The 18124-nt window shown below is 62.3% G+C and overlaps 1 protein-coding gene across 3 annotated transcripts in view; it reads left to right on the forward strand.

Annotated features, from left to right (window-relative positions):
- The window catches only part of KDM4B (lysine demethylase 4B), a 130850-nt gene that overhangs the window by 48232 nt on the left and 64494 nt on the right, over positions 1 to 18124 (forward strand). For all 3 annotated transcript variants that reach the window (XM_032883664.1, XM_032883665.1, XM_032883666.1), the window contains exons 4-6: positions 1194 to 1369; positions 1872 to 1986; positions 6373 to 6566. In XM_032883664.1, the coding sequence (XP_032739555.1) occupies positions 1194 to 1369; positions 1872 to 1986; positions 6373 to 6566 (485 nt within the window). The remainder of the gene's footprint in view (positions 1 to 1193; positions 1370 to 1871; positions 1987 to 6372; positions 6567 to 18124) is intronic.

Consider the following 18124-nt stretch of genomic DNA (forward strand, 5'->3'; position numbering starts at 1 on the left):
ACTGGGGAATGAGTGTTTTCATGATGTCTATCGGGGACTCCTTGGGGACGGCAAATGAACTTCAGCTGTTCTGAAAGCTGCCGGCCACCGTGGCCATTGACGTGGTGTTCTTGCCTTGCTGGCCTTGAGCTGCCAGAGGCCTCGGCCTCCTGAGTTCTTGGCTGCCGCACAGAAAACAGGTCGGTCTAGTTCCTTTTCCCAAAGCTGCTGGGTGACCCACTGGACATCTTGGAAGGAGAGTTGTTGTTTGCAAACACCTTCCCAGGGCTGGGAGAGACCAGCCCTTGGCCCCGGGGGCCTTTGCAGAAGCCAGCTGGGTACCCAGGAGGCCCCGCCTGGCCCTGAGGCCTCGCCCAGCAGAGGAGGGGAAGCAGGAGGGCAAAGAGGCGAGTCGGGTGAGCTCAGTGCATACCCGGTGACCCCACTCTGGGCAGCCCTTTCCGGAAGCCCTTCCTGCAGGCCTCTGGGGGCTCTCCTGGGGTGGGGAGTGGTCGCCTGTGGGCCCTGCTGTTACTGCGAAATAGCTGTGCTGTTCCTCGGTGGGACCTTCTTGGGTCTTGTCTCCTAGGGTTTGTGGCGTTATCACTCTCCGCCTCTGGTGTCTCACCAGCTCTTCTCTGGCCTTTGCACTTAGGACTTGTCCCCTCTCTACAGTTTCTTTGTCCTTTATGGTGTCTCCTCATCTGCTCCGTCCCGTAATGGAAGGCCCTCACCGATCTTTGTTGTCCAATATCCCTCTGGCAGCCAGAGCTGTGTTTGCCCCTTGGAGGTGTCCCGGGTGGGGTGTGGTCTGAGCCCGGCTTGCGGTGCTGACTTCCACAGCCGGCGGTGTGGCCGCAGAGCGCCTGACTGGGTGAGAGCGTGGGAGCCCTGGGTCCCCCCACCTGCTTGCTCGCTTTGTGATCGCACATTTATGCATGGGGGCCTGCCCCTGGGGTCTGTGGGGTCCACTCCCAGCTCCTGGAGCCCAGGCTGAGCTGTAGAGGGCCCAGCGGGCAGCGTTGGGAGGCCAGCACAGCTGTGTTCCGGCAGGCAGTGCCCGTGGCCCTGCACAGGTCAGCTGGGAGTCTGAGGAAGGGTGGAGATGGTTCCTGGTGCCTCCGAGGTATGGGGCCCGGATGCATGCCTGGGGAGCCGCCGTCGGTCTCCTGGGGGAAGGCAGGAAGGCCGCTGACTCCCCTCTCACCTCGCAGATCATCCCCCCAAAGGAGTGGAAGCCCAGGCAGACGTACGATGACATCGATGATGTAGTCATCCCAGCACCCATCCAGCAGGTGGTCACGGGCCAGTCAGGCCTCTTCACACAGTACAACATCCAGAAAAAGGCCATGACCGTCGGGGAGTACCGCCGCCTGGCCAACAGCGAGAAGTATGTGGCTGGGCTGCGGGGTCGGGAGGGGCGGGTGTCCAGGGGGGCCCCGAGGACCCCGTCTCTGAGGTGGAACCACACCTTGAGGGCCTCTAGGTACCCTGAAGTGGGGCCCTTGGCGGCTCCAGCCTCTGGGGGTACAGAGAGAGTGGGACACAGTGGGGACTGCTGTCCTGGCCCCCAAGACAGGGCCTGGCTTCTGGTCTGGTATTGCAGAGCAGAGGGCAACCCTCAGAGCCCGTGTCCCTCACCTGCTCCAGTGGTCCCCGGTGTGTGTTCCCACTCGGGTGCCCCAGGCCCTGGTGGCTGAGGAGATGCGATGAGTGGGTATCGCTCCGGGGCGGGGCGGGGGCGTACCCCCTCAGCCCCAGATAAATGGCTCTCGCAGGGCCACATCTGCGTTCTCGTGGCTGGGCTCCAAGGTGGGGGCGGAGAGCACGTCTCCAGCTGGGCCCCGGAGGGTGGGCCCTGCGCCATGGTCGCTGTGTTGTTCGTCCTCCAGGTACTGTACCCCACGGCACCAGGACTTCGATGACCTGGAGCGCAAGTACTGGAAGAACCTGACCTTCGTGTCCCCCATCTACGGGGCAGACATCAGCGGCTCTCTGTATGACGACGTGAGTGCCCAGGGCCCCCGCCATGCACTGGGGGACCGAGGGACCCCGTTCCCTGGGAGGCGGTGGAGGGAGAGGCGTGGGAATAGGACTTAATCTTGCGGCCCAGTGCAAGATGCTGCGGCCCAGTGCCGGCCCAGTGCCATGGCCAGCTTCACTGGGTGTTCTGTCTGGGCCCTGGTGACAACCACGTGCTGAGTCTCAAGGTGAAGAAAGAAGGAATCCGGGTGTGTTTCTGATTTGCAGAATCTGTCCTGCGAGACTGTCGTCCCCCACCACCCTGATCTGAGCTCAGGCAGCCTGTAGCTGACCTCCCAGGGGCATCCTAATTCTCAGTCTGGTACTTTCTTCTCCAGTTGCTATCACGCTGTCTCTGGGGGCCTCTGGGGCCCTGAGTTCTAGCCCCTGGGCTGGGCTGCGAGGGGCCTGGGGGTACCTGGGGCAACGGAGGGGCCTCATGCTGGCCTGGGCCTGTCCAGGGACGCAGACCAGACCCTGGTGGAGATGCGATGTGGAGGCCCTGCAGAGGTGCCGCTGTTTGGCAGGACGGGGGTTTGAGTGGGACCCCCCACTTTTTTAAGGGACCGTTTATTAATACTTATGGGGCATCTGATAATCCTGGGATGGCTCTACCAAGACCCATTGATTTCTAAGCTCTTAAGCCTGCCTCTCTCCTACGTGTGTTCTGCCCTGGGGCTCTCCCTGGTGGGGGGGTCCCCAGCTGCCCTCCCTGCTGCCCCGCCCCGAGTCCTCACTCTGAAGGTATCTGTTGCTGGATCTTTCTATCCATTCATCCGTGCTCCTCGTGAGAGTAGCTGGGGCGCCTCCTGCGTCCTGGGCTTGCGGGGTGCTGGCGTGGGTGGGAACGAGGCCCCGTCAGAAGGATCAGGACCCTCCTGAACGCATTAGGACAAGCGGTGAAACGTGTTGGAAGGTGTTGGAAGGGCATGACTATCGCATGGGTCCCAGTGGTTCGCCTCGCTTGGGGAGCCTGTCTGACCTATGGCCCACTGGCCTTCCAACTATGGGGTCCCAGTTCGTGGTGGGGGCAGGTTTATTTCTCTGAGCCGGGCACCAAGGGCAGGCATGTTAGGCTTAAGGAGCTCACCCTTAAGAACCCGAGGAAGACACCCTCGCCCTGGGAGGTCAGGGACTAAGCTGACTCGTGGCCGTGGTTTCCCCTTCCTTGGACCTTGGTTTCTCCATCCACAAGAAGGGATACGGGTGGTATGTGGCTGTCCCCCAGCAAGGGTGTCCTGGACCAGGAGGTTTGGTTTCTCCCTGGGACCCTGAGCTCAACCACTTGACCTTGACCCCACAGCAATGGCAAGCTTGTGAGGTCACGTGGCATCCTGCCACGTGCACGCCTTGGGTGTGGCGAGGACAGCAGGACGGGGGCCCAGAGGCCTTGTCAGCACAGACACATCTAACGTGAGGGGGCGCAGCCCAGTCTCTCAACGCTGCCCCCGCATACCTCAGCTGGTGTGTAGCTCACCCCAGGGCCTTGAACTTTCCAGGACTGTGAGCGGTTGCCCTGTGTGTGGTTACAGACGTGTTCGCACCATGAGCCAGCTTGCCCTTGCACCTGGCTCAAAGCAGAAATTCCCGTGGCAGGCTGAGTGGGGCACAGTGGGACTGCGACGCTGGGCTTTCTGGGGCCTGACTGGGTCCATCCACCTGAGCTGTGGCTGCTGGTCCTGCCTGCCACCTCCAGATGTCAGCGCTGCCACTGCTCCCTGATCCTCTGCTGGTTTTGAGGGTTTCCCGGCCCCACAAAAGGGGCCCAGCTGCCCAAGCCCCCTTTCCCATGTCAGGCCACCAAGGACCGGAGGAACAGGTCGCAGCAGCCCCAGATCAGGCCTTGCCTCCGGCTGCATTCCAGCTGGGCTCAGGGCACCTCCCTGAAGGGCTCTGGCAGGAGGCCAGCAGTGGGGGGGTCCCTGGGTGCTGTGCCCCCTGCTCTGTGAGAGCATGAGGAAAACGATTTTCCCGAGGGCTCTGCGGAAGCCCCGTTCTTGATGTTTGTGACCTTCCGTCCTCCTCCTTGCCTCCGGGAGACCTCAGGGCTCAGTGGCTGGGAGCCTTGTCCCCATCCCCATCCCATTGTTGGTATACAGTCCCGGTCGTTGGTGCTCCTCACGCGGCCACAGCTGGGATGAAGTTCTGGTGCTCGAGGGCCGGCACTGGGCAGCCCCGTGAGGGCCTGCGGTTCGACTTCCCGGACTCTGAATCGTGACTTCTAGGAAGGGATTCCGATCCCAACAGCTGCTGGGTTAGAAGAGTTGAAGTTTCTGTGTTGCATTAGGACGAGTGGGGAAGTCACACGCCTCTTTGTCCAAAGGGCTGTTCTTGTCCATGGAGTTCAACAAAGTTAGTGCTCGCGGGGATTGGTTGCTCCTTTGTCCGTTGTCTGACCTACTTTGTGTTTTTTAAAGGAAGCACAATTGAGATGTAATTCACACGCCACCCAGTTCCCCCACGTAGAGCTTACGGTTCAGTACTTTCTACTGTATTTCAGTGAGTTGTACGGCCATCACCACAATCAATTCCAGAACATTCCATGAGCCCCCAAAGAAGCCCTTTCTCATCAGCAGTCACTCCCTGTCCCCCCGCTCCCAATACCCACGAGCCCCTTTCCCGTCTGTGGAGGAGTGTGTTCTGGGCATGTCACACATGTGTACTCACACCCCGTGTGGCCTTCTGTGTCTCGGTCCCTCCCTGAGTGCCGTGGGCTGAGGGTCCATCCCCAGGGCAGCACACAGGGGCCCCTCACTCCTGTCTGTGGCCCAGTGACCTGCTCGTGTGTGGTGGACACGTGTGCTGTCCATTCGCTTGGATCGTTTCCACTCTCTGGCCGTGGCGAGTCACATGGCTGTGAACGTGCAGATGCAAGTCTCTGTGCGGACGGATGTTTTCATTGCTCTCGGGCACGTCCCTGGGCCATCAAGTGTGTCCTCACGTGCTAAGTCCACGTTTACCTTCCAAGGAACGGCCTGCGTCCTCCCCCGGAGCGCACCCTGTTTCCTGTCCCCAGCAGCAGAGCACCTCCGAGGGCTCAGTTTCCTCCACATCCTTCCCCGACGCTTGTCACAGTCTTTCTCTTTGCCCCTGCGCGTCCTTGCGGGTGTGACGTGGTGTCCGCCCTGGGGTTTTGACCTGAGCCTGCCTGTGAGCTAACGACGTCGAGCCTCTTTGCACCTGCTGGTAAACCTCGTACTCTTGCTTTGAGGAGAAACGTCCACGTGGTTCTTCGCCGCCTTTTTAATCAGGTTATTTGTGTTTCTACTGTAGTTACGAGACCTTCGGAGATGACACAAGTCTCTGACCTGATGGGTGACTCACGCATATTTTCTCCCCTTCTGTGGGGTTTCTTTTTCACTTTTTTTTTTTTTTTAAGATCTTATTTACTTGACAGAGACAGAGATCACAAGTAGGCAGAGAGGCAGGCAGAGAGAGAGGAAGAGGCAGGTTCCCCCTGAGCAGAGAGCCCGATGCGGGGCTCGATCCCAGGACCCTGAGATCATGACCTGAGCGGAAGGCAGAGGCTTTAACGCAGTGAGCCACACAGGAGCCCCTCTTTTTCACTTTATTGATGGTGGTTTTCTTTAAAGCATAGAAGTTTTTAATTGGGAGAAACCAGATTTCTTTTTTTGTTTTCCTCAAGTGCTTCTGAGTCTGTGTTTGGGTTCCCAGCTTCTGCCTGGGGCTCACCTTGCCAGGACCATCCGTTTGTTCCAGGACCTGTAACGGGGAGGGTCCAAGTGGGATGTGGGGCAGGGTGGGCTTGGGATGCAGAGAATGCGGACGCTCGCTCAGTGTCTCCTCAGGCTTGGGGGGCTCTCCAGGGACTGGAAACCGATTGACGTGGATTTTATGAGCTCTCATGGCAAGATGGGACCTGTCTGGGCATTAGGAATAGATGAGTCCGGCGGGCAGGGGTTCTGGCCTGGTTTGCCTGGTTCTGAAAGCCATGCCTGTCTCCTCTGGCAGAAAGTGCCGGAGGGGCTGTCTGTCTGGCCCCTTTGCTGAGCTCACTCCACTCCACGGTCACCTTTCTCCTTCCATGTCATTGGCTCTGAGGCACATTAATTACTCACAACCAAACCTCAGCCTTCCCAGCGTGGCCTTCACTGCCTATGACGAATGCCTAGCTCGGCATGGCATCCGGAGGAAGCCCTGCGTGGCCCAGGCCGAGGGGCTGGTGTCTCAGGGTGGGAGGAGTCCCCAGTGGGGTTCAGACCCTGGGGCAGGTGGAGCTGTGACGTGGGCCGGGTTGGGGCTGGCCGCGACCTCTCGGGCCCTCTGCGCAGTCTGCCTTGTAGGCTTCCTGTGTTCTTGCCGGGCCCTTAGGGATGTCCCGCCACCAACCGTGTGCTCGCCGCCCTGCAGGACGTGGCCCAGTGGAACATCGGGAGCCTGCGGACCATCCTGGACATGGTGGAGCGTGAGTGTGGCACTATCATCGAGGGCGTCAACACCCCCTACCTGTACTTCGGCATGTGGAAGACCACCTTCGCCTGGCACACGGAGGACATGGACCTGTACAGTATCAACTACCTGCACTTCGGGGAGCCCAAGTCCTGGTGAGTGGCCGGCCAGCAGCTGGGCCGCAGTGAGGGGCCTGCCTGTGTGCTCCGGGGGCCGCACGGGTGAGGGGGCACCTTCTGGGGGCCTCTGGGGACAGGCTTGGGCCTGTGGCCGGGCAGGCCCAAGTCGAGGGGCTCCAGCAGCTTGTGACCCGTTGGCCCAGCCCCGTTGGCTTCAGGGGCAGCCTCGGTGGGGTATCGGGGCGCGTGTCCCCAGAAGTGAGCGTCCTGCTCCCCGGAGCTCACGGATTGCCTCTGTGGGGGCGGCGTCCGCAGCATGTCTGTGGTGCTGGGGGTGCTCCCTGGGGCCGTGGGCCTGGGGAGCGGTTGGCTGTGAGCCCTGAGCCTCCCCCCACCACCTCCCCCTCCCCCGCCCTCCTGGCCTCTAGCTTGGGGGGGGGGCGTTAGTAGCCCCCTGCTGGCAGGGCTAGAGTGGGCGCACAGCCTGAAGGAAGGCCACCCTGTGAGCGATGGGCCCTGCAGGCCAGGTGGAACATCCGGCGCCATCTGTGTTCTGGATTCTGGGAGCCGAGCACCCCCTTCCCATCCGCCTTCCCCTTCTGTGTGGGGCCGCCTCTGTACCCTGCAGTTCCCAGCAGAGATGTCTCCGCTGGTCCTTTACATCTCCTTGCCTTTTCCCAGCGGTCTTAGAAGGTTCTGTTACAGTGATCATCGCCGCCCAGAGGGAGTGGGAGGGGGAGCTGGAGCAGCCCGTGGCCTCTGGAGCTCAGCCAAGTGCCTCCGCATGTGGAGGGGGCGGGGGTGGAGAGGCCCCAGCTTAGTCGGGGACCCAGGCTGGCCCCTCACGTGGTGGAGCCTGTGCCCACAGGCGTGGGAAAAGGCCATCTCCAGCTCCTTGGAAGTCACTGGGACCTCCTAGAGCCCTTCGGTAAGGGAGGGTGGGAGCAGGCCCTCTGAGCAGAGGGCTCAGAAGCCAGAAGGAGGCCCCATGCCTCCCTGTCCCGGCGTTGGCTATGGGACCTCCCTTGGCTCCCCTCTGAGGTGGCCGCAGTGGGATCCTGGCCGTGCTGTCCTGCAGGGGCTCCTGGTCTGACAGGGAGGGCTGCGGAAGCATTGGGGGTGAACGTGTCAGAGGCTGCCTAATGAGTGACCACACACCTGGAGGCTTACCACGACTCACGCATCGTCCCTGACGTTGCTGGAGGTCAGGAGTCTGACTCAGGTTGCACCGGGCTAAATGCAGGCCTGAGCAGGGCCGGTTCCTTCCAGAGGCTTCAGGGGAGATCTGGCTCCTGCCTCCTGCTGGCCTGGGTCTCCCCCCTCCCACCCCCACCCCTGCCCATCCTCACCTCCAGCAGCGCAGGGTCTGCCCATCTCTGGGACACCCACTCTCTGCTTCCCACTCATGAGGGCCTCTTGAGGACGCCGGGCCCACCAGGACCCCAGGGTCACCCCCGCCTTGGGGGCCTTGACTTCATCCCCCCCGCAGAGTCCCTTTACTGCGTAAGGTGACATTGTTAACAGACTCTGGTGGTGAAGCCGAAGGCATCTTTGGGGCCGCCGTCCTGCAGGCCATGGGCCCTCTGACCTTGGCGTTGCACTGTATTGTTAACCTTGTGCGTGTGTTGGGATCCTGGTAGGATTCCGAGCGCTTCTCGCTGTCAGTTCACTTGTCTCTGTGGCTTTGCTGCAGCTCTGGGTCATCGTGGCCTCTGGCTGGGGGGTACTTACCTTGTAGGAGGCATTTGGAGAGAGATCGATGGGGTTGGTGATGCCTGTTGCAGGAAGGCCCGAGTCTCACACCCCGTGTGGTCCTGAGTGCGTGAGTGGAGGTGCGTTCTGGTAGGCAGTGTCACCCCAGGGCTGCCCAGCAGGGCCCAACAACAGCTTGGTTACCCCGTCCCCTCCCCTCGTCTTGATGGCCAGGTCAGGCTGCAAGACCGTGAGGCCCTAGTCCAGGCCCGTGGGGAGGGGCTGTGCTCCGGCCCGACCCCGCAGCGGTGAGCAGGGCCTGGTGGTGCAGCTGGCGGGGTGAGATGCTTGTGCCCCTTCCCTGGGAGCTCTGCTTGCCGGCTCCCAGCACTTCGTGTCCTCCCCGTGGGCCGGGGCAGGCTGAGTACCGCCAAAGAGCTTTCTGGTCCACAGGCTGGGGTGTGTGCAGTGTGTGTGTGCATGTGAGTGTGAGAGTATGTGCGAATGTGTGAGCATGCATATGTGTGCATGAGAGTGTATGTGTGCATATCCCTGTATGTGCATACGTGCTTGTGTGTGAAGGTGCGTGAGTTCACGTGTGTATGTCTGAGCATGTGCGGTCGTGTGTGATGTCTGAGTGCGTGTGTGCTGCGGTCCCAGCTCACTGGTCTGGATGGCTCCTAGTGCTGCCCCCGCCACCTCACCCCCCCCACCCCGGGGAGGGGCTGGAGGGCAGGGGGTGTCTGCTCTCAGCACCGGGTTCTGATCCCAGCCCCGTGCGGCTCCCCCGAGCACCACTAGATGGCGCTCCCACCCTTCAGCCCTGGCTGCTGCTGCCTGCGCCCGTGGAAATTTCCCAGGTTCTTCCATCCTTTCTGTGGACTCCTGGACCCCAGCAGTGATGGCCCCAGAGGCTCCCTGGGAGCGGCAGCAGGAGGAGAGTGAAGACTGCCCCGGTGGGTAGCGGGAACACTCAGCGCCCCCACTGCGGACGCCCTCATTTTGGCCTGGGTCTGCCGGCCAGAGGGACCGGAAAGGGAGAAAACTCAAGTTTTCCTTAGAACACAGAACAGAACACACGAAAGGAGCCCCAGCAGAATGCTGGCCCCTGCCAGCCGATGGCAGGCTCAGCTTTAGCCGTGGCCCTGCCTGAGGATGCCGTGGCCTCGGGCGGCTTGGGGCGAAGTGTGAGCTTGTGATGGGCAGCGACGGTCACAGAGAGGGTGACTTGGGAAGTGGCCTGGAGAGTCCAGGGAGGCGAGGGCGAGGGCACTAGGAACATGAAGGGTAGCAGCCCCTGGCTGATGGGGCGGCTAACAGGCAGGACTGACTTCTCTGCGCTCGCCTCCGACCTCTGGCGGCTTGGGGTTGAGGCTGCAGCCCCAGCTCCCCTGTCCCCTCCTGTCTACCCACCCCCCGCTTCTGCCCCTTCACTCCCACGCACTCCTGAGAGCCCTGGGGCAGCAGTCGGCAAGGCTGGCATCGGGCATGGCAGCGGTTCATCGGAGGGAAAGAATGTTCTGGAAGGCAGCTTGACCTTGGTCTTGGTTTCTGGTCCTGAAGAGGGAGGGGATCACACACGGGGTGCCTCATGCTGACGGAGTGTGGCCGGTGGGAAGAGGCTCTTCCATGCAGGCTTCTTGCCCCCCACCCCAGCGGCTCAGCTCAGGCACCCTCTCCCCAGGACCCGGGTGGGGGCCCCAGATGTTGACAGGGCACCCCACGCTTGTACTAGCTATGTGTGACCTTGGCGTATCTCCTTGTCAGATAGTGGACCCAAGGAGGGTAGGGCCCTCAGTCTCCCCCTGCCCCACCCTGGGTCCCTAGTCCCCAACAGGGGCCTGGCGCAGAGAGGGGGCTCTGTGCCTCTCTGGGTCCTAGAGGGCCAGTGCCATGTCTGTGGGAACCGGTCCTTGGGGCTGAGACCCCTCTGGGTGCCCCGCCACCAGAGCCTGGGGGTAGGGGCAGCCCCTCTGGCCCCTGGGCTGGTGGTTAGGGAACCGCTGGGTGGCGCCCCGGCTCCTGGCCCTTGTCTGGGGCCTTGGTGCCTGCGCCCCCCCCCCCCCGCCCCCTGCAGATTGTGCTCACACGCCCGCCCGTCCCTCTGATTGCTCGTTCCTCCGGCAGCGGCTTAATTGCAGCCATTTCCGAGTATTTCGGTAGCGTCGTTTTTTTTTTAAGTGTCGACGTTCTCAGGTTTACAGCGGTTTATGGAGCCTTCCTGGGTCTGTTGCTACTTTGGGAGCGTGATTTGTGTGTCACAGCGGCGTGAACAGCCGGGCGTCGATGAAAGCGAGGAATTGCTTCAGAAGGCCGGCATTGGGTGGTGCTCTCAGGCAGCAAAGGCTAAGAATATCTGAAGCATTTGAGTGCTTCAAAATCCCTTTTGAGATGGGGATTTAAAATAGACCTGCTGCTTGCAACTCAGCCACTCCCTGGCCTTCCTGGGGCCAGTGAGGCCGGGAGGGCAGTCCTCGGAGGCTGGTGGGGAGGGCTGTGTGATTCCACCCGGGTTCAAACAGCTGGGCCTTCTGGGAAGCGCTGGGGGCGGTGGACCACCTGCCATCCCAGGCCCTCCCAGGCCATCCCAGAGCCCCTGGGACTTGCTGAGCTGGAGGCGATGTCCCACCGCCCGTCCCAGGACCGCTCTGCCAGACGGCCGCCGCAGTCCTTCCCCGCACGCTGTAGCCACGGTGGGTCCCAGGCCTTGTGAGTGTGCCATGGGGGGGCTGTAAGATGATGGGAACGGCACCCCCACCTGGCATGGCGTCTTGCTCAGATCCAGACCGAACACAGTGTTCCCGACAGCGTCCCCTCTTGTTATCTCTGTGGCTTCCTTGTGCCCAGCAGGGGCGGGGGCAGGGGGTGGGGTGGGGGAGGGAGAGTGGGGGGAGGACAGGCCTCCCAGGGGCCTCCTGAGGGCCCCTGGGGTGGTGGCGGGGACAGCCAGTGTTACCCGCAGGGCTTTCGTCTGGGCCCTGACCCTGGCCTTCAGGCCCGTGACTCAGCAGCATCCCCTGGTCCCGGAGACTCCGGCTGTGCTCTGAAGGCTTCCCCAGCCTTCCCTGCCCGCCTGCTTCTGTTGGCCTGGGATACGTCTCTCAGGTCCTCCTGGCGCCCCACGGCAGGGAGCACGTCCTCAGACCCGCACGTGTGCCTGCACGCACGTCTGCCTGCCCCACGTGTGCAGTGCACGTGCGCTCACTCGCCCAGGCGTCCCGCGTGGGGGCTGGGGGGAGCCTTGGGGAGGGAGCTGCTCCCACAAAGGGCATGGAGCCTCCCTGCCCGCTGGCTCGTTCAGTGTCCTGGGCACCAGGAAAGGATCCTTGCAAGCAGAGTCCAGGGACAGGGTGGCGGCGAGGGCGATGGTGCTGGAGCTTCACTTCTCTGCCCTTTAAGAAGCCCGAGTGAGCCCGGGCACCGGGGCGCGCTGAGAATTTTTCTTTCTGATGTGGCTGCACCTAGAGTTTCTCGCTGGATTGTTCCCTCGGGGGAGTTTCACGGAAGAGGGACGGGGCGGCCTTTCTTGTGTTGCCGGGAAGCTTGAGTCCCAGCGGGCACAGCCGTCTCTGCACATGCTGCTCTGGGGGCCCGTGTGCGCGTGTGTATGTGAGTGTGCACGTGTGTGCGCGTGCATGAGTGTGGGCACACGTGTGCGTTTGAGGACGCGTACTCCCTGCTGTGGGGCACGAGGAGGAAGGGTGCTGCGGGTACAGACACTGGTCAGCTCCCATGTTCCCGGCTCTCAGGCTGCAGCGTGGGAGAGAGGCTGTACACGCTGGGCCCAGGATTTCGGGTCTGTTGCCCGGGGCAGGGGTGGGGGGCAGAGCAAGGCTCTTCTGGGGAGGGGGGCTGCTGGGCGGCTCCCTGGCCCCTTGGCTGTGTGTCTGCCTCCCTGCAGGCCCGACCAGGGCTGCATCAGCCCACCTCCCAGCTGTGGCTTCTTCCTAGAGGATAGGCACCTGCTTCTCTCCCTGCCTCCCTGTCTCCCTCCCTGCCTCCCTGTCTCCCTCCCTGCCTTCCTCTCTGCCTCCCTCCCTTCCTCCCTGCCTCCCTCCCTCCCTCCTTTCCTGCCTCCCTCCTTCTATCCCTCCCTCCCTGCCTGCCTCCCTCCCTCCCTGCCTTCCGGCTTGCTTCCCTGCCTCTCTGCCTGTTTCCCAGCCTTCTCCTTGGTGTCCAAAGCAGGCTCCCCAGGCCTGACTGCAGGGGGCGCTGCTGGACCACCTTGAGGGCCTCTGCTTAGTGCCCAGAGAGCTTGGGACTGAGAAGTCCTGGGGTGGGCGGAGCCTGGTGAAGGCCCCAACACCTGAAGGAGCTGTCCCTGGAGAAGGCTTGGGGACTTCACGGCTTTTGAGCCTGGCTCAGTGGGGACCAGGGTCCCCATTCTTTGACTTGGGCAGAGCCCATCATTTGGCAACCAGAGTAACTCCTCCCGGTGACTGGAGAGGCCCTGTGGTGTCAGGGAGGGCTCGGCTGGGGGCGGATATGGATGGAGACTGGTGGGAGCCTGACAGCTTCACAGATTGGTTTTAATAACTCAGCTTCCCTGCACCGTGTCCTGTCACCCGCGTAAGATGCAGGAGGGAAATCGACACTGTCTCTCCTCCCCCTGCCCCGGGCCAAAGCCCCATTTGGGCATCTGGGGACAGAGCCCTATGATGGCTCAGTGTGACCGCCGCGCCTGGGGGGGCTGGGTGGGAAAGACCCACCGGGCTGCCGGAAGGGAAGCTGTGTGTCTGCGCCTTGTTAGCAGGCAGGGGAACCTGGCCGGGCCATGCTCGCCTCAACCCCGGGTCCTGCGCGGAGGCGGCAACAGAAGGAGTGTTTCCGAGCAGGAAGCTCCCTGAGAGCAGATGCTCACTGAGGCAGGAGGTGTCAGAACCTCACGATTAAAAAGGGACAGAGAAGGTGGCCAGGTGGGTCACTCAGTGTGTGAGTCAGCGCGCCAGGCCATGGAGTCCTGCTCTTGGGGCCTCGTGACCGTGCTCTGAAGCATGCGACATCCGTCTGCAGAGTGGCCCAGCTCTGCAGCCCCAGCCAGAGTCCAGTCTCGCCCCAAACATGCCACGGGTAGAGTTTCCCGGTGGGGCCCAGCCCCCTTCTGCAGGAAGATGGCCACTGTCCCAAATGGCCAGGCGAGGCCCCCAGAGCATTGAGCTAGACTCACTGAGGCCCAGTTGCCCGGCCTGCTGGTTCTGGCTCGGTACCTTGGCTGCCTGCGGAGGGACCCGCTGTGGCGCTCGGCTTCCCTGCTGGGTGCGCAGGGCCGGGGGCGGGCAGGGAGTGTCTCCTCTGTTCCCCTTGCAGAGTCTCCTCTTGGGACAGGGACCGCAGCTGCAGAGCCGAATGTCCTTTGTTCCAGTGTGCCTGACCTGTGTGCCCAGTGTTCCCTTCCAGGGCACAGGAGTAAGTGTTGGGGGCCGCGCAGGGAGCTTGCGGGAATGATAGCCGGGTCAGCCCCCCGGGTCCCCTCCTGGGTTTCCCAGAGCCCTCGGCCCAGCATCTGGATCAGAACCACAGGCATCCTGCTTGTCCGGAGCGTGTAGTGCAAAACCGAAAGCTGATTTCAGCCCTGGAAAATGAACTCCTGATGCCGGTGAGACCTTCGCGTCGCAAGCCGGGCATCAGGTGTCACCGGACCGCGAGAGTGGGACGGTGTCATTAGTCACCGCGGTGAGTACGACAGGCCGTTCCGGAGAAGTTTGCCGGCGTGGTGCCTTGCACTGCGTGTTTCAGACCATTCCGTGTGTCTGCTTCCTTTCTTCCGGCGTCACACGCCCGAAAGTCTAATCGCCTGGCGCTGGTCTGGCAACACCGCGTGCCATGTGAGAGCATGGGCTGGGTGCCACTTGGCGGGGATCAGAGGACCCCGGAAACCTGGCGTGTTTTGGGGCACCGCCCCCTCCCCCCCCCGGGGCTCCACGTGGCGGGCGGTGGGATCCGTGCCTGTGGGCTGGCTCCTCGCCTCCCCGCGGCCTGCTGGCGGGCGGTGTCTGTTCGGGGAATGCAGAGTGATTTTGACATCACGCTAAGCAGAGGAAGGTCAGCCTTCTGCTAAGGAAAAATCTCGCCATATGCTCTTCTCAAGAAGCCAGGGAGAGGGAGTGGGGCTTCTTTTGGCATCGCGGGTGGCCTGACGCCTCGCCAGGAGCCCGTACGGTGGGCAGCCCCATGGCGGGGGTGTTGGGGGGTGCTGGGGGAGGGCAGTGGGTCTGGGAATGGGGGTCTGGGTGTCACAACGCACCCCAGGCAAACGCTCGGCTGTGGGGCGCTCTCCTTGTGCCTCCCGTGGTTGTCCCGGGCCCTTCTACCCGCTGTTTGGGCGGCATGCTCTTTTCATGAAAAGAGGCTTTGGTGTTTAGAACTGTTTTAGTTTTATGGCACTGCTGAGGAGCTGGTCCAAGCGCTCCCCCTCGCCCCCACCGAGTCCCTGCTGGGCTCTTCCTTCGGGCTGGGACCCTGTCGCGGTTAACGGACCCGTGTCGCTACACTCTCAGTAAGCAAAGTCCTCGATTTATTCAGATTTCCTCAGTTTCCCCCAGTGTCCCTTTTCCGTCCCAGGACCCTGTCCCAGGCTCCCACGTGACAACGGAGTCGTCACGTGTCCTTGGGCTCCTCCAGGCTGGGACCGGTTCTCAGACTTCCCTGGTTTTTGGCGCCCCTTGATGGTGGCGTGCGGGATAGGGCAGGGGTTTGGTAGGAAGGGATGGGCTGGGGGGGATGGGCTTGGGGAGGAAGACCCCCCGAGGCAGGTGTCCTTCTCCTGACGGCATCTTGGGAGACAGCTTGTCGCTGCAGAAGTTGCCTCGGTCCCCTGGCTGAGGTGGGCCGTCAGGTGTCACCCCTGCTTAGTCACTCTTCCCAGTTTCCATGTTGTTCTGTTTGAAGTGTATGCTGAAAAAAAAAAAAAAAAAAACAAATGAAAAAAAAAACAAATTGGGAAGGGGAAGAGAGCCGTGAATAGAGCAGCCTGCGCCCAGTGCCCATGGTGGCAGATGGGAGCATCCTGGCGCCCCTCCGGGTGGGGATTTTTGATCTGTTTCTTTTCCCCTGACCTTGCGTGGAGGCGGCTGGGTTTGCTTGCTGCGTGAGCAGCCAGCGGGCGTGTGGCCTGTATTTCTTTGCTCTCGGTTCTGTAGAGCAGAACTGAGGCATGGGCCCGCTAGCACCTCAGTTGAAGCTCTCAGAGGCTGGACTCGAGGTGCCTCTGGGCCCCGGGGAAGGTGCACCCCGGGATCATCTAGGTCGTTGGCAGAGTGCTGTTCCTTTCAGTGGTAGGAGCAAGGCCCCACATCCTTGCTGGCTGCCAGCCCTGGGCTCCTGTTGGCATCTGGAGGTCACTCAGGGCTTGCCGTGTGTCTCCCTCCAACCTCAGGCCGGCCTGGGATCCCCTCCCACTGGTACCTTGGACATGAAGAAGGGCCCCTTATCTGCTTAGGTCAGGCCCACCCAGGGTAGTCTCCCTGTATCAGGGTCTCCTGAGGTGGGAACTTGGTTATAATAGCAAAAACCCATCACAGCAGCACCAGGGGAACGCTAGAGTCCCTGTGAGCAGGGGCTCGGCGTAGGCATCTCGGGCATCTGAGACCCATGTCTGTCATGTCGCCTACGTTGCGAACTATAGTGTGGTGCAGAGAACACACAAAACGCGTCCAGCCCGCGAAGATAGGTCTGTATGTACCATTTATCGGATGACCACAGTCACCCCCGCGTAACCCCGACAGTGCTGGGAAACGAACCCCCCTCCCCGTGCTGCCCACCGAGGGCTCCTCCCCGCCCAGAGCTAACAACCGTCCTTCTGTCCCTCCTCCTGACTTGATGGGGCTCGTGTCTCTGCTTCTCTGGGCCCTTCTCCTGCGTGTGTCTGTGGCCCGGGCCGCGTGGCTGGATGGTGTGTGGGTCTGAGCGCCGTCCAGATAAGACAATCCTTACTCTGCGTTTCTGCCGGGAGCTGGGGAGGAAGGTCCACCCTGTCCCGTGTGGCTAGAGTCGTTTGTTTCCGTGGCTGTAGGGTCTTCTGCGGTACGACTCTGCCTCCATCTGTTCCTCCGTGCCCGGGCGATGGGCGTTTGGGCTTTGTCCGCGTGGGGCCCGCTGCGCGCGCCGCTTTAAAATTTCTGCCTGACGCTCGTGTGCGCGGCCTGTACTGCACGGGGGGGCACAGGGAGGAGTCCTGATGGTGGGGGCCGTGGGGGTGTTTGGTGCAGCCCCACGCCTCCCCCCTGCTGAGGGGAGGCACAGGCTGGCCGGACACCTGTTCAGGAACACGGAGCTTGGGGGTGGTGGTCTGGGGTCTGGCCCACCTTCCCTGCCACTGCCCCATGCTGCCCCTCGAATTGGGAGACGGTGGCCTGTCAGCCTTAGCAGCAGGGTTGTCCCAGGTGGCACAGGTGGCTTGGACTTGAAGGTGTGGGAGGGCCAGGACACTTTTTCTTACAGGGTCCCCAGAATGGTCCTTGAGTCAAGCCCCGCCAAGCTGAACGCTGAGGTTGGTGGGTTCCTGTATGAGACAGAGGTGGGAACGTGGGGACCCAGGCTGGCAGATGCTCTGCTGTCTGAAGTGTGTGGCTTCAGTGGAGGTCACCCTGGGTGTCCAGGTGGGGCAAGATGGGCAAACGTGTTGCAGAAATTTGGATGGGCAGACATAGGAGGTACAACCCAGGCTTCTCTTGCCCTCTTGGTGGCAAGTGCCTGGTCACATGGCCACACTTAGAGCCTGGGAGCCTGGCACACACTGTCCAACCACAGGTCGGGGGGGTGGGAGAGGGGCAGGTGCCGAACAAAGGGGGTTTTGTGGCTCAGCTCATGTCCCGATGGAGTGTGCACTCTGGGTTCAGCATGAACCATGCCGGTGTTAACGCCCCCTGTCAGGACGGGAGATGACGGTGTGGGTCTGTACCCCAGAGCAGGCCCAGGCTGGGCAGTGGCTGGCACCCCCCAGCCAAGGTCAGGGAAGCCCATAGGACTGAGGCCAGTGGGAGGAGACGGAGCTGGGCCGTCCGTGGAGAGGGGCCCAGGGGGAGGGCAGCCAGGCTGGGGGTGTGGGACTGTGGGACTAGAAGGTTGGTGGTGGATGGTTTCTTCCCCTCAGACACATTCCAGCAAGAGGGGCGTCAGCTGGGAGGGCGGGTGCGGGCTGGGATTTAGGGGCCCGGGGCCCACAGGTCAGACTGGTGCCCTTTTCCCCTGGGCGTCCTCCTCTTCTCTCTCCCTGCCGCTCGCAGACGTAGACCCCGCTGGCTTGGTCTGGCAGGAGCCCATGGCCCCGAACTTTGGAGTCCTCTGTTCCAAGAGTGGTGATGCGCACACGGAGTAAATTGAGAGACGCAGGGTTTTGGCTGTGGGGCGGCCCGAGCTCCTGCTCCCGGGCCGGAGGGCCAGGCGAGGAGCTCGAGTCCTCTCTCTTACCGGCTCTCTGAGAAGTTGTTGGTTCCTCCGTCGGAAAGGTCACCCCTGGGCATGAGTTCCCGCCCTGGGATCCTCCCACCCGGCAGCGCTGTTTGGACCGGGACTGGGAGCGGGAGCGGTTGCGTCTGCGGCTGGCGGCGGGGACCCCTCCTCCCGCTGCCGAGACAGGCCAGCCCGGCCAGGAGACGCTCCCCCCGCCCCTACCTGGTACCGCAGATGAGCCATCAGCCACTCGGGGGCTGCGTGCAGGGTCTGGTTTCCATGGCAAATTTCTCTCCTGCTAGTGAGGTTGCTGTCGGCTGAAGGGAGAGGCCTGCAAAGCTGGGAGGGGAGAGAGAGCAAGGCTTTGTCTACTTGGCTTAAAAACCTGGCTGGGAATGGGCTTCCCCTTCACCCTTCACGCTGGCCCAGCAGCAGGAGGCCTTAGACGGGGCGGGGGGACACCGCCCAGCCTAGTCGCCAGGACGGGACCTGTTGGCGCCCTCCCTTAGGGG

Source organism: Lontra canadensis, unplaced genomic scaffold (assembly GCF_010015895.1).
Source record: "Lontra canadensis isolate GAN:19392208 unplaced genomic scaffold, GSC_riverotter_1.0 scaffold88, whole genome shotgun sequence".
Classification (NCBI taxonomy): Eukaryota; Metazoa; Chordata; class Mammalia; order Carnivora; family Mustelidae; genus Lontra; species Lontra canadensis.